The sequence below is a fragment of the Kryptolebias marmoratus genome, linkage group LG23 (assembly GCF_001649575.2).
Source record: "Kryptolebias marmoratus isolate JLee-2015 linkage group LG23, ASM164957v2, whole genome shotgun sequence".
Taxonomy (NCBI): Eukaryota; Metazoa; Chordata; class Actinopteri; order Cyprinodontiformes; family Rivulidae; genus Kryptolebias; species Kryptolebias marmoratus.
This window is the reverse complement of record NC_051452.1, coordinates 13,263,185-13,277,527: the sequence shown is the minus strand read 5'-3', so window position 1 is coordinate 13,277,527 and position 14,343 is coordinate 13,263,185. Positions and strand designations below refer to the sequence as shown.

The window sequence follows — 14,343 nt, the reverse complement described above, 5'->3', positions numbered from 1 at the left end:
GATCCTGGACCCCTAACAGAGAAGTAGGAAAAAAAATTCTATAAAATGAATAATATAAGAAACAACTTATACACATACATGTTCATTCACATTACAGAATTTATTTGGTTCCTGTTAAAAAGAAGCAAAAATAGAAACACAACATACAAATCTCTCTGCATTTAATGTTGTTCAGATTTTTCCCATCTTTGAATGCAAATAATAAAAACCAGCAGAATGTATTTGAAATGTCAAACTTGTGCAATCTTTGTTGTAATAAAATGTTGCATTTAACATCAATGTAGTGATTTAGAGCAGATTTTATATGATCCGTATCTTGATGCAGTCTCAAAATATTGACATTAGTTAAACAGTTTGTCATTTACTCTAATACCAGTGATTGATTCGTAACGATCAGGTTGGAGGAGGAATACAGATAAGAATTCAGTTAGAGTTGTTTTGGCTTTTGTTACCATGAGGTTGTTTAAACGGGCTCAAAGTTAAAACATGTTGTTCTGTTTTCATGTATCAGGTGTATCTGTGGGCTGCTGAAGAAAAAGCCTCGCATCCTTGTCACGCACCAGCTGCAGTACCTGAAGGCAGCTGATCAGATTCTGGTTCTGAAGGAGGTTTGTTCCCGTCAGATCGTTTACACTCAGCTTTAAGTTTCCACCAGGAGCCCATCAAGCTGCTGCTGGCGTTAAAGTGCTCTTCATCAAATATTTATACATGTTAAAATAACATAACAAAGAAAAACTGGCTTGAGGACTTAAAAAAGCCCTGGGGCAATCGCACTAATCTTCCTGCGCCTCTAAGAACCTGTTTTTGTGTCTCATACATGAGAAATGTTGCTGAGCTGCATTCTGTCTGGAAGATGGTGCTTGAGGAAAAACTGAAGATCTGGAGTTGATTAAAACTATCTGTGGCACTTGATCAAGGTGTCAAACTCAGACCTTTTAGTTTATCTTCTATCTAAAGTACCACCAGTAAAGAGCTGACTCAGCATGACAGCCTTTTACATCTTACTGGGGTTACAGACGTTCTTCCGAAGCACCCGCTCTTCCTCTACGACGGTTCACTCAGAGCAAATGTTGGTGTGATTGCTGTCACACGTCCCCAACCAACATGTGATGTGTTTCTGTCACGTTTCAACGCCTCAGTGGTTGTAAAATCACTGTAGGAAGAGATGAAAATCTGCACTGTAAATGAGACAAGGAAGCCACCTTCTGTTTCTGCTTTTTAAAACAAAAAATCCTTTTACTCTTCTCTCGAAGTCCCCGTCCTCTGATTCACATAGTGTAAAATAAAACTTCTCCAAGAGCATGACAGATGATTAGTCAAGTTCCTGGTAGTGATGGCTGGTCTGTTTTATTAGTTTGTTTCAGTTCTCATAAATAAGGCGACAAACATCGGCCTCACCGGTCCGCTTAAAAAAGGAAAAATGTAGCAGATGAACTCTGATGTAGGTGGACAGCAGCGTTTGTTTAGTTTCCCTTGTCTAAATGTCTGAATCTTCCTCTCCTCCATGTTGGACTGTAAACACAGCACCTACGCTGTTTAGATGTTGGTCTGTAAACAGGGACAGCTGAGCTGAGGGTCCTGACTGTGTTTGTGTTGGTCAGGGCCACATGGTGGCAAAGGGAACGTACACCGAGCTGCAGAGGTCCGGAGTGGACTTCACCTCCTTACTGAAGGAAGACGAGGAGCAGCAGCAGCCGCCTCAAGACGTTCCCGCCAGGAACCGAACTCTGTCCCAGAATTCCACGCTGTCCCAGGCCTCTTCTGTCAACTCGGTCAAAGATGGAGACCACCTACCGGTTTGTACAGCTGCTTTAAGATGAAGTGATGGAAGCGAGTCAGGCGTTTGGTTCTCCCTCTAGTGGTGGTTGGAGCAGGAAGCTGAGCAGTGTTGTGTCCAGGTCATCAGAGTGTTGCTCAGAACTGGTAAATCACTGAAAACTGTAAAAAGCAAAAGTATAAACCTGACCTGAAGTCTTAATTCTACATGCTGGTACAAAACAAGTACGAACATTGGTGTTTGACCTGAATTTTCTGAGTTGGCTCAGTGAGTTTTACACAATCATGACCACCAAGAAACCAAAGTTTAAGTAAATTTATTTATTTTTTTATTATAATGATGTTTGTCAACCTGTTTGTTAGGTTTCTCCTGATTGGTTTTATGTTTCCTGGAGGTTTCTCTGCAGTTTTCCTGCTCAGCCAACACAAGCCTGAGCATTTTATTTTGAATGGAAACCAATAACAAAGCATTACAGTAATGATGTATTTAAGTACTTATGTAGTAAATTAAATCTTTTCAGCTGTGGTGAGTAATTTTCTAAAGCACGGGGAATGTGTCCTGTACTGATCTCTGTGGGTTTCTCAGACAGAGACGGTGCAGACGGTACCAGAGGAGATTCGAGCTCAGGGGACCATTGGACCGAGGCTGTACATAAAGTACCTACGAGCTGGAGCCAGTATCGTCACTCTGCTGGTCGTCATACTGGTTAACCTCCTGGCTCAGGTACACAAACAACAAATCTGTCAGGTTTTATTGGTTGAAAAGACAATCATCACACAATGTTTTTTTGTTTGTTTTTTTTAGACATCTTACATCATGCAGGACTGGTGGCTGGCTTATTGGTAATAATATCTTTCAAGAAAGCGCAGTACACTGAACCCAAATATTGGATTTCCTCATAAATCTGTTTTCCTTCATCTTTCGGACCTTCTGTTTCTGACTGATCAGGGCTAAAAAGCAAGAAGAGTTGCTCAGGAACGACACCAACATAACTGGACAAAACGGCACAGAGCTGGATTTATTTTTCTACCTGGGTATTTACGGAGGTATTGTGTCAATGTTGCCCCTCTGTCGCACTGTTTGCTGTCTGCCCCTCAGTCCTGGTGATCACAGGCTCCTGTTTGTTTGTTTGCAGGTCTGACTGCATCCACCATCCTGTTTGGCTTCATAAGAAATATCATCCTGTTCGGTGTGCTGGTGAGATGTGCACAGTCGCTTCACAACCGCATGTTTAACTCCATCCTCAGAACCCCTGTGCGCTTCTTCGACATTAACCCCATCGGTAAGCAAAAACACTTCAGAAAACATGATCAAACTTAGGAGTGAGTGTTTGAAACATTCTGAATGAATTTGGTTCATTACTGTGTCTTTCTCATGGTGTTGCCTCTGTAGATGATGTTTTTCTCATCACAATGACAAAGAAGAACTTGAAATAGTTTCCTAAAATATATGCAGGCTAAAATGATTGCTTCCATATTCTGATATTAGTCTCCTGTCTCGCGTCTCGCTGCAGGAAGAGTGCTGAACAGGTTTTCCAAGGACATCGGCCAGCTGGATTCCAACCTGCCGTGGACGTTTACAGACTTCGTTCAGGTGAGGACAGGTCTCACAGCAGAACACAGACCTTCCAGGATTTTGCGATGTTGCGTTTGCAACTATTAACGCAAAATCAAGCAAACCCTGCAAAATCGCAAGTTTTTGCAACTTTGCCCAAAACACCGCAACTTTCTCGCAACTTTAACCCAATATTTATTGTTTCTAAAGTGATTCGCCACCGTTTCTGCGGTCTAGTGTCTTCTTTGTGGGTTTGTGGAATGCAAAATAACCCCAAATAACTCACGAAGAAGACATGCGACGTCACATCCTGTTAACATCAGAATGCCGGGAGCATGCAGTAGCAGCGACCGAAGCCAAAATGTGCGCTAATGCTTCACATTTGCCCACAAAGATTTCAGCAAAGGACCGTGCAAAACACCGCAGTGAAGTTAGTTTGAAGTTGGATATTAGATATCCGCACTCCGCGGACTTAGCGGCGTCTAGCTCACGGCTGACCCGAAACAGGAACGCTAATGTCGGCCAGCTGACCCTAAGTGAACCGCCACGCGTGAGAGAAGGGGCTGGCATTCTCTGCCGACATTAGCGTTCCTGTTTCGGGTCAGCCATGAGCAAAACGCCGCTAACTCCGCGGAGCGCGGATATCCAACGTTAAGAGTTATGATTTTTTTTTATTGATTTTAGGAAAATGCCCTGCGAAATCAGGCATTTTAGCCCGCAACAATCACAAAAAGTGCCTGCAAAATCCTGGAGGGACTGAGAACATAAAGGAATCTTTGGTGGGGGGGTTCTTGGACTTCTGCTGTCCATAAAGAACACTGTTTTGGCGCAAAGTGGTTCATAAGGGTACCCTTGGCCAAAAAACAATTTTGTAACGGTATTGACACATCTGCTGCCCTTTTTGCTTGGGCAGTGGGTTAAGAGGGGGACAAAGTTGTCAGCTGATTACCAACAGGTGGAGAATTAGATCCAGTGCCTGAGGAGGCTGTTGGGCAGACCTGTTAAACCCAGCTGATTAATCAAGGTGTGGAGGCCACGCTTGTGAGTTCAACTCGCCTCCACTGCATAAGAGGCAACCAGCAGCTGTGACCAAGTCATTAAAGCCTGTTAGGGCAGCAACCTAACCCACCGGTGGGACCTTTCACCGGTGGGTCACTATTTGCCTGAAACAAATGCAGGGTCGTTCCCAGTATGTGCTTGGGTTTTTGGTGAGGAACTGCCGACCCAGACTGTTGAATGGTGGAAGAACTCTGAGGTTCTTCTTGATTTGGCCACCATTAAGGAAGCAGGAGAAAGTGAGTCTGAGGTATGATTTGTCCTGAGATACTGAAGGCTTTGGATGTTGTGGGGCTGTCCTTTTCAGTGGGACGTGAAGGACCAGCAGACTGAAGTGGTGATGAGGGTTATGATCATGTGGCTGAAATGAAGCACCTCTGTAGGGTGGTGGCTCTCAGCCTTAGAGACGAGGTGAGGAGCTCTTGGAGTGGAGCTGATGAGGAGGTTGGAGCTTCTAATTAGAAATTCTCCTGGTCAGCAGAAGTGTCAGTGGGGAGAGGGGATGTCTGGGATTCCCTCCTGTGACCCGACCCTCGATAGGTGAAAATGGATGTTAGTTAGATGGATGACAAATATATAACACCAGTTTTAAAGTCCCTACACTGGCTCCCTGTAGCTCAAAGAATAGACTTTAAAATACTGTTGTTAGTTTATAAATCACTGAACGGTTTAGCACCACAATACATTAAAGATCTGTTATCGCTGTACCAACCGTCTAGACCCCTCAGATCTTCTGGTTCTGGACTGCTCTGCATCCCCAGAACCAAACGAGGAGAAGCAGCTTTCAGTTTCTATGCACCACAAATTTGGAACAAACTTCCAGAAAACTGTAAAACAGCTGAAACACTGGGTGCCTTTAAATCTCAACTTAAAACCCACCTGTTTAGAGTTGCTTATGGCTAAATTAGGGTTAGAGTGCGGGTTTTTGATGTTTGTCTCTTTCTTACTGTTTATTCATTGTCACATGCTGTTTTTATTTTGTTTTTTAATTATGTAAAGCACCTTGAAATGCCTTGCTGCTGAAATGTGCTATACAAATAAAATTTGATTGATTGATTGATATATTCTACACCCTCCAGATGTTTGAGCTCCTCAGTGGTTTGTTTTTGTCTCTCATTAGGTGTTCCTGCAGATTCTCGGGGTTATTGCTGTGGCGTCGTCAGTTATCCCGTGGATCCTTATCCCTGTTGTTCCCCTCCTTGGAGTATTTCTCTACCTGCGTCGTTACTTCCTGCAAACCTCCAGAGACGTCAAACGCCTCGAGTCCACCAGTGAGTGTCCTTCAGCTTAATGCGTGAAGAAACGTTTTCTCCTGATTTATCTTCATCAAGGTTTTTTTTTTGAATAATTGAAAGACAAAAATCAAACAGTTGTAGCCTCCCAGTAAAATCTGCCTGTCTTGCAGCTCGGAGTCCCGTCTTCTCCCACCTGTCCTCGTCTCTTCAGGGCCTGTGGACGATCCGAGCCTTCGGAGCTGAGGAGAGGTTCCAGAAAGCCTTCGATGCCCATCAGAACCTGCACTCAGGTTCCCCTCCCCTCTTTTAATCCACTCTTCATCCTCATCAGGTTTCTGGTTCCCTGTTGTTGCAGTATTTGACACTTTTTAATCCTGAGCAGAGGCCTGGTTCCTGTTCCTGGTCACCTCTCGCTGGTTTGCTCTTCGTCTCGATGGCATCTGCGCCATCTTCGTCTCCATCACCACGTTTGGCTGCCTGCTGCTCAGAGACCGTGAGGAAACTTTCAACCAGTTCTTATTGCTGTTTATCTTAATGTTTCATGTTCTGTGCCACCAGTGGGCACCAGGCCGTCACTTTTAACTAAACTTCTGTCAAGAAGAGTTGTCAGGAGAGTGAAAGCGATGACTGTGTTCTGTTGTGGTTGTCAGAGCTGGACCCTGGTTCTGTTGGCTTGGCTCTGACCTACGCGGTCACTCTGATGGGGATGTTCCAGTGGGGCGTCAGGCAGAGCGCAGAGGTGGAGAACATGGTGAGACGCTCTTGTTTTCAGGCTCCATCATGTTTAGTTCAAACTTCGATCCAACCAGATGTTCATCAGTGTGATCTGTTTCTCCAGATGACGTCAGTAGAGAGAGTGGTGGAGTACACTGAGCTGGAGAGTGAAGCACCCTGGGAGATGCAGAAGCGCCCTCCTCCTGATTGGCCAAACAAAGGCCTGGTGACCTTTGACCGGGTCAGCTTCTCCTACAGCGACGACAGCCCTCTGGTGCTGCAGAACCTGAAAGCCATGTTCCGACCCAAAGAGAAGGTGAGACGGGTTCAGTTCTCAGGAAGTCCAACAAACAGGAAGTGCTGCTCTGTTTGCTGATGATGTTCTTCCTGTGGGTCCAGGTGGGGATTGTTGGGAGAACCGGCGCTGGGAAAAGCTCCCTGGTCTCGGCTCTGTTCCGCCTGGCAGAACCTCAGGGAAAGATCTACATCGATGGTGTGACGACGTCTGAGATCGGCCTCCATGACCTGCGGCAGAAGATGTCCATCATTCCTCAGGTGAACCTCACCTTCCTGCTGTAGCTGAGGATCAGAGCAGCAGAGCTCAGCCTGAGTTTAGGTTCTTCACATGTTCACAAGACGAACAGCTGCAGACATAAAGTTTAAAGATTTAGAAAACATTTTGGGCCTTTATTTAAAGCCTCTTGAGCGGACCCATGTAATGCTGTGAGTCTGGGTTCTTCAGCTTCTTGTTGTACATCATGTTTTCTCATTTCACTGTTAGTTTTACTCTGCAGGCAGCAAGTGACAAACCTTCAGGAGTAAAGACTCTTGGCCTTCCCTTCTTTTTGCCTCCCAGGATCCAGTGCTGTTTACAGGCTCAATGAGGAAGAACCTGGACCCTTTTCAACAACACACTGATGAAGAGCTGTGGAACGCCCTGCGAGAGGTCAGGAACAGCTGCTGGTATCTGGCAGTTTGCAGGAAACTTCCCTGACTCATACCTGCCAACATTTAACAATTGAAAAGAGGGATAGGTGTGCGTGAGAGCGAGTGCCAACGGCGCAAAGTGTAGCTAGAGGGGTCCAGGGGCATCCCCCCCAGGAAATTTTTAAAACAGCAGTTGAAAAGTGCTGTTTCCTGCATTTTGGAGCTAGAATTTTAGAAAAAGAGAGTTGCTTATGGGTCACTTTTATGCTATGAAAAATTGAACACCCTACTATATACAACTAGTACTATGTACTGAAGTAAGATTTTAAAATCATGCTGTAAACTATCAACCTATTGTGTAAGATGTGTATAAGAAAAATTTATTTAATCATGTTGTGGTGAAACAGTCCCCATCACCCCAACACTCATACAATTTTTTTAGAAAAAAAAAAAGTCAACCCCCACTCCAAATTTAGGGTAAAAAAAAATAATCCCCCCCCACCTCCCCTCCCAACTACATGTAAGTCCAGACATTGCATGGTGATGTGTGTTGTTAAAATAGACCAACATGATGAGCATAAAAAACCTCAATATATCACCAAATGTCCATACTGTATGCATGCTAAGTTTCATATTTCTTTTCTGTGTGCACTTACTTTCTGTTTGATCCTAACAAAATCACTCTTCCATGGCAAAAACCACGATAGTTTCACTTTTCAAGAAGTTTTCTATTCACTCTGCTCACTCAGCTGAAAATCAATAATGGCGGCTTTTTACAGTGGTGGCGCAGGCGCATTGTTGAGCCAAGCCAGACTGACTGGCTGCTTGCTTATTAATATTCATGAGACACTCAGCCCAGGCAATGTGCTGCCGCCTGGTGGAGATATTGGTGTTAACAAAAACAAAAAAGTTTGACAGCTGTCAAAATCGTGGCGCCTAGGGCAGGATGCAGGTCAGGGGGGCTGAAAATCGGGACTATCCCGCCCAAATCGGGTGAGTTGGCAGGTATGCTGCAGGTATGCTCTGTGGAAAGTTAGAATTAATGGATGGAGGTTAGAAAGAAGACGGATGTCTGAATGGCTTTGAGCAGACAGGGCTTCTCAGCAGCTAACCTTTCTAATTTAAGTGTGAAAGTGTGGAGAGTCACCACAGCAGATAGCTACAGTCACAGCCTCAGCTAAAAACGGGACTGAGACCCACCAGCACAGACTGAGTTCTGTGTGATCAGAACAGAACCGGCCTTCAGTTTTTAGAGTGAAGTTAAGAGTGAGGTGTTAGGACGTGTCATTCACTTTGAACAGAACGTTGTTGAACGGCGCCATTTTGAGCCGTTTTAACATCAAGTAAAAAATGAGAACTGAGCTGAAAGGTAAAACTGTCACTTTACCTATGTTCAAATCCTCACCTGCAAACATTCGCTATGAAAAACTGAGATCACAGTGACAATAAAGACAGGATGAGGAGCAGGAACCCTGTGACCCGTTCTCTAACGCCCACAGATAGAACCAGTCAAAACCCAGAGGTCTCACTGCATGGTTCTGATCCGCTCCCTGCAGGTGCAGCTGAAGTCTGTGGTGGAGGAGCTGCCAGGGAAGCTGGAGACGGTTCTGGCCGAGTCCGGCTCCAACTTCAGCGTGGGCCAGAGGCAGCTGGTGTGTCTCGCCAGAGCCATCCTGAGGAAGAACCGTATCCTCATCATCGACGAGGCCACGGCCAACGTGGACCCCAGGTACCCCAGAGAGACGAGACAACCCCCCTCCCCACACTCTGCTGTGTGTCTTCAAAGTCTCCTTGTTGCTGCAGGACGGACGAGCTGATCCAGAAAACCATCCGGGAAAAGTTCAGAGAATGTACGGTGCTCACCATCGCTCACCGCCTCAACACCATCATAGACAGCGACAGGATCCTGGTGAGACCGGAACTCTTGTTTGCTGTTGGGCTGAAAATGATCCACTTTGTGTCTGAGTGTTTTTCTTCTGTTTCCAGGTTTTAGACGCAGGGAGGATCCATGCTTACGCTGAGCCCTACGTCCTGCTGCAGGACCCCAACAACATCTTCTATAAAATGGTGCAGCAGACAGGCAAACAGGAGGCAGCAGGTCTGCTAGAAGCAGCCAAACAGGTCAGGATGACTCAACAATCTTCTGGACACTTTTAAAGCCGTTTGTGTGAAACTGACTTCATGTTCAAACCTCCTCAGGCTTATGAGAGCAGCAGCCATCCCATCGTACCAAACGGAAACACAGAAACCACAGACGGTAACTTGGTTATCTTTGAAACAGCTCTGTGAGCTCCGAGAGACTAAGGAGGGAGAAAGTGGGTCTGTGCAGCGCAGGGATCCACTGCGGACCATGCTGCTGTTGGAGTTGAAACACACAGGCTGAGAGAGCTTGAAGCACTGCTGTAAAAACTGCTCAGAAAGAGCACCATTTTTATTTATATTTATTGTTTCAATTCTCTGTATAGTTCCTTTATAAAACAACAGTGCCTTATTGTTTTAAACAAAAAGAACATTTGTATCCAAAGATGCCTTTTTTCTGTAAATAAAATAGGCATTATTGCACAGAAGTAGTATTCAAATCCTAAAAATGTTACTGCAGGGGTTTGACATGTCAGTGAAAAGCCTGTACAGAATTAATGCTCTCAGGTAAGGCCTCATTCACACCCTGGGTGTTAGGACTGCTAGAGTAAGGTGTGTCTGTAGGGGTGGGCTGCTCTGTATTTTAAGGTCCTTTTTCTCCTGTTTTTGTTTGTTCAGGAAAGCAGGTTAAGATGGTCTGTTTCCTTTAGCCTGATGTAGATAAAGCATCTTGCTCCTGTGGCTTTGAGTTGTGAAGAAGATGGATCACCATCATGTTGAGCCCAGGATAAAAGAAACAAACCATCTTATTAACCTGCCTTCCTGAACAAACAAAAACAGGAGGAAATAAAATCTTAAAATAAATGGCACCAGTCCCCCTAAATTTCCTCACTTCTGCAGCTCACCTTCAGTTCCACACTTTACAGCAGGAGTCCTAAGTTGTTCTACAGGGAAACATTTGGCCAAACTGTGTTAAAGCCATATAGCTCTGTTTATGAGAGGTTATTACAGATTTCACCAGGACCCTGCAGCCTGGGAGTGAAGGTCATGTGACAAAGACTTAGTTTAAAAACAAAAAAAGGTTCAGCGCTTTAAGGCAAACTCTTATAATCCCTGTAGTTAAAATACTTGAACACACATGTGTCAGACTTCAATAAAACAGTTGAAAAATCATTTCTCTTCATTGACTTCAGTTTCACATGTTGGCTGAAAACAAATGATGCAACAGTGTCCGATAAGTTCCCTTCAGCTCCACATGTCAGCTCTTGTGTATTCACCAAACTCAGAATTATCGAAGCTCAATTTCTTGGAATCCAGACTTGCCTCGACCTGATTGGTGACAAAGAACCAAACTGTTTCCACACCTCCTTGATAACCTGATGGGTCCAATACTCCGTATTAAAGAGAAAAGTCAACTGATTTCAGCAGCAGCCTGTTGGGCCTTGAATAAAAACGAATCTGCGCCTCCATTCACTGAGGTATATACCACAAAGTTCATTGTGTGATGACAAAACGTGTTCCTCCGACTGTCAGGACTGCTGGGTTTCCTGCGCCGCCTGGGGAAAAGTGGAGGAAAGTTGCTTACTTCCGTTCAGACTCGGGACACGTTTTGAGAAGTGTTTCAGCTCACCTGTCTGGCTGACTCCAGCAGAGCTGCTGCTTCAGCCTGGCCCGTCTGTTGGACCAGTTTGTACAGAGCACCACCTTTGTTCTGGAGCAGGGTGAAGGGCTGGTCTAATTCCTGGATGCTGCCACTGTCCAAAACCTTAAAGCCAACAATGGTCATTATTAAGCTGTAGACAAACTACGTAATTACAAGATAGAAATTGAACAAACAAGAGTTCCGGTCTCACCAGGATCCTGTCGCTGTCTATGATGGTGTTGAGGCGGTGAGCGATGGTGAGCACCGTACATTCTCTGAACTTTTCCCGGATGGTTTTCTGGATCAGCTCGTCCGTCCTGCAGCAACAAGGAGACTTTGAAGACACACAGCAGAGTGTGGGGAGGGGGGTTGTCTCGTCTCTCTGGGGTACCTGGGGTCCACGTTGGCCGTGGCCTCGTCGATGATGAGGATGCGGTTCTTCCTCAGGATGGCTCTGGCGAGACACACCAGCTGCCTCTGGCCCACGCTGAAGTTGGAGCCGGACTCGGCCAGAACCGTCTCCAGCTTCCCCGGCAGCTCCTCCACCACAGACTTCAGCTGCACCTGCAGGGAGCGGGACCAGCTGAGCTCGGGGAACACGCAGGTTGTTTAACGCTTCAGTGATCACTGGATTCTCACCTCTTCCAGAGCTCTCCACAGCTCTTCGTCGGTGTGCTGGTAGAACGGGTCCAGGTTCTTCCTCACAGTGTCAGTAAACAGCACCGGGTCCTGGGGAGCAGAGGGGGAGAAGTCGGCCATGACTCAGCAGAATGCTTCCCAGAGATGGGAACAGGTTTACTGCTGCAGTCAGATACATTCAGAGGCAGGAACAGTTGTTAGGTCAGAAGGTCTGATGGTTGTTTTCTTTCATAACTTGACCAAACAGCCTTCAACAGGGTTCTGACTTTTCTAACATACACTATAGTGCTAAAAGTATTCACTCGCCCCCCCCTTCACTCATATGAACTTGAGTGGCATCCTATTCTTAATCCATAGAGTTTAACCTGATGTTGGTCCACTCTTTGCAGCTACAACCCCTGGCAAAAATGATGGAACCACCAGTCTCTGAGGATGTTCCTTCAGTTGTTTAATTTTGTAGAAAAAAAGCAGATTACAGACATGACAAAAAACTAAGGTGTTTCAAATGGCAACCTTCTGGCTTTAAGAAACACTAAAAGAAATCAAGAAAAATAATTGTGTTAGCCAGTAACAGTTAGATTTTTAGAACAAGCACAGGGAATAAATTATGGAATCACCCTGCAAATTTTCATTACAAACACTAACACCTGCATTAGATTAAATCTGCTTGCTAGTATGCAAATAAAAAGGAATGATCACAGCTTGGAGAGCAGTTGCAACAAGTGGACTGACATGAATCATGGCTCCAACACCAGAGATGTCAATTGAAAAAAAGGAGAGGATTATCAAACTTCTTAAAGAGGGTAAATCATCACGCAGTGTTGCACAAGATGTTGGTTGTTCTCAGTCAGCTGTGTCTAAAACCTGGACCAAGTCCAAACAACATGGGAAGGTGGTTAAAGACAAGCATACTGGCAGACTAAGGAAGACATCAAAGCGTCAAGACAGAAAACTTAAAGCAATATGCCTTGAAAACAGAAAATGTACAACAAATCAAATGGGAGGAAACTGGAGTCAACGTCTGTGACTGAACTGTAAGAAACCGCCTAAAGGAAGTGGGATTTGCATACAGAAAAGCTAAAAGAAAGCCATCACTAACACCTAAACAGAAAAACCAAGGTTACAATGGGCTAAGGAAAAGCTATCGTGGACTGTGGATGACTGGATGAAAGTCATATTCAGTGATGAATCTCAAATCTGCATTGGGCAAGGTGATGATGCTGGAACTTTTGTTTGGAGCCGTTCCAATGAGATTTATGCAGACGACTGTCTGAAGAACAGTCATTGATGATATGGGGCTGCATGTCAGGTAAAGGCACTGGGGAGATGGCTGTCATTACATCTTCAAAAAATGCACAGGTTCACATTGATATGTTGGACACGGGAGGAGGCCCAGGGGAAGACCCAGGTCACTCTGGAGGGACTATGTTTCTCGGCTGGCCTGGGAACGCCTTGGGATTCCCCCGGAGGAGCTGGCCCAAGTGGCTGGGGAGAGAAGTCTGGGTCTCCCTGCTTAGGCTGCTGCCCCCGCGACCCGACCCCGGATAAGCGGAAGAGAATGGATGGATGGATGGATAGATGTTGGACACTTTTCTTATCCCATCTATCGAAAGGATGTTTAGGGATGATGAAATCATTTTTCAACATGATAATGCATCTTGCCATAGAGCAAAAACGGTGAAAACATTCTTTGAAGAAAGACATAAGGTCAATGTCATGGCCTGCAAACAGTCCGGATCTCAATCCAATTGAAAATCTGTGGTGGAAGTTAAAGAAAATGGTCCATGACAAGGCTCCAACCTGCACAGCAGATCTGGCAAAAGCAATCAGAGAAAGCTGGAGCCAGATTGCTGAAGAGTCACTCATTAAGTCAATGCCTCAGAGACTGCAAGCAGTTATAAAAGCCAGAGGTGGTGCAACAAAGTACTAGTAATGTTGGAGTGTTATTTTGTTTGTTTGTCTTTCATGATTCCAGATGCTGGTGTAGATTCTCAGTCATCCAGGCCATGGTAAATTCAAAATTCAAAAAATGTTAAAAACCAAACACAAAAACAACTGGACTTCTATTCTGCAGTTGAAGACGTTTCGCTTCTCATCCGAGGAGCTTTCTCAATTCAGAAATAGAGAGTGTGGAGTTGAGCTTTTAAGGTTGAGATGTGATGTAAGCTGGATTGCTTGCAAATTGTTCTCACTCTCCTAACAATAGAGGCTCGTTAGGGTCCTTGTTTTGTCTGACTCACTGATTCCATAATTTATTCCCTGTGCTTGCTCTAAAAATCTAACTGTTACTGGCTACCACAATTATTTTTCTTGATTTCTTTTAGTGTATCTTAAAGCCAGAAAGTTGCCATTTGAAACGCCTTTAGTTTTTTGTCAGGTCTGTGATCTGCTTTTTTTCTACAAAATTGAACATCCTCAGAGACTGGTGATTCCATAATTTTTGCCAGGGGTTGTATACAGGGGTGGAAATTAGCACCCGCCACCCGCCAAATGCGGGTAAATATTTGAAGTGGATTTGATCAACACACGCCACTGTGGCGGGTTGGCAATTTGAACAGAAAAGGTGTTATTTGTCCTCTTGACATATAGGGGGCAGCAATGTGCTCGAGTTGCTGCTGTTACGTCGAGCCGCGTTCCCCTATCAGATACGGAGCTGTGTGAAGCTCTCAGAGAGCGGGGTGTCAGCTTCACACAGCTCTCTCAGAGCTACGATTCCCCTG

The 14,343-nt window shown here is 45.1% G+C and overlaps 2 protein-coding genes and 1 long non-coding RNA gene across 4 annotated transcripts in view; 1 reads left to right on the top strand and 2 right to left on the bottom strand.

Moving 5' to 3' along the window:
• The window catches only part of LOC108245704, a 541,596-nt gene extending 533,573 nt beyond the window's left edge, over positions 1-8,023 (bottom strand). The window contains exon 1 of the long non-coding RNA XR_001808999.3: positions 7,796-8,023. This is a non-coding gene — a long non-coding RNA (uncharacterized LOC108245704). The remainder of the gene's footprint in view (positions 1-7,795) is intronic.
• The window catches only part of abcc4 (ATP-binding cassette, sub-family C (CFTR/MRP), member 4), a 33,896-nt gene extending 23,381 nt beyond the window's left edge, over positions 1-10,515 (top strand). The window contains exons 14-31 of the mRNA XM_017432801.3: positions 512-608; positions 1,602-1,796; positions 2,363-2,500; positions 2,582-2,619; positions 2,726-2,823; positions 2,913-3,059; positions 3,291-3,370; positions 5,508-5,658; positions 5,793-5,912; positions 6,005-6,115; positions 6,273-6,373; positions 6,461-6,652; positions 6,736-6,891; positions 7,193-7,282; positions 8,820-8,992; positions 9,067-9,172; positions 9,250-9,384; positions 9,463-10,515. Coding sequence (XP_017288290.1) covers positions 512-608; positions 1,602-1,796; positions 2,363-2,500; positions 2,582-2,619; positions 2,726-2,823; positions 2,913-3,059; positions 3,291-3,370; positions 5,508-5,658; positions 5,793-5,912; positions 6,005-6,115; positions 6,273-6,373; positions 6,461-6,652; positions 6,736-6,891; positions 7,193-7,282; positions 8,820-8,992; positions 9,067-9,172; positions 9,250-9,384; positions 9,463-9,552 — 2,218 coding nt within the window. The 3' untranslated portion in view covers positions 9,553-10,515. The remainder of the gene's footprint in view (positions 1-511; positions 609-1,601; positions 1,797-2,362; positions 2,501-2,581; positions 2,620-2,725; positions 2,824-2,912; positions 3,060-3,290; positions 3,371-5,507; positions 5,659-5,792; positions 5,913-6,004; positions 6,116-6,272; positions 6,374-6,460; positions 6,653-6,735; positions 6,892-7,192; positions 7,283-8,819; positions 8,993-9,066; positions 9,173-9,249; positions 9,385-9,462) is intronic.
• Positions 10,006-14,343, bottom strand: part of LOC108245691 (multidrug resistance-associated protein 4) — a 31,073-nt gene continuing 26,735 nt past the window's right edge. For both annotated transcript variants that reach the window (XM_017432802.3, XM_037973809.1), the window contains 5 exons: positions 11,624-11,713; positions 11,376-11,548; positions 11,196-11,301; positions 10,973-11,107; positions 10,006-10,898 (listed from right to left, as the gene is read on the bottom strand). In XM_017432802.3, coding sequence (XP_017288291.1) covers positions 10,872-10,898; positions 10,973-11,107; positions 11,196-11,301; positions 11,376-11,548; positions 11,624-11,713 — 531 coding nt within the window. In that variant the 3' untranslated portion in view covers positions 10,006-10,871. The remainder of the gene's footprint in view (positions 10,899-10,972; positions 11,108-11,195; positions 11,302-11,375; positions 11,549-11,623; positions 11,714-14,343) is intronic.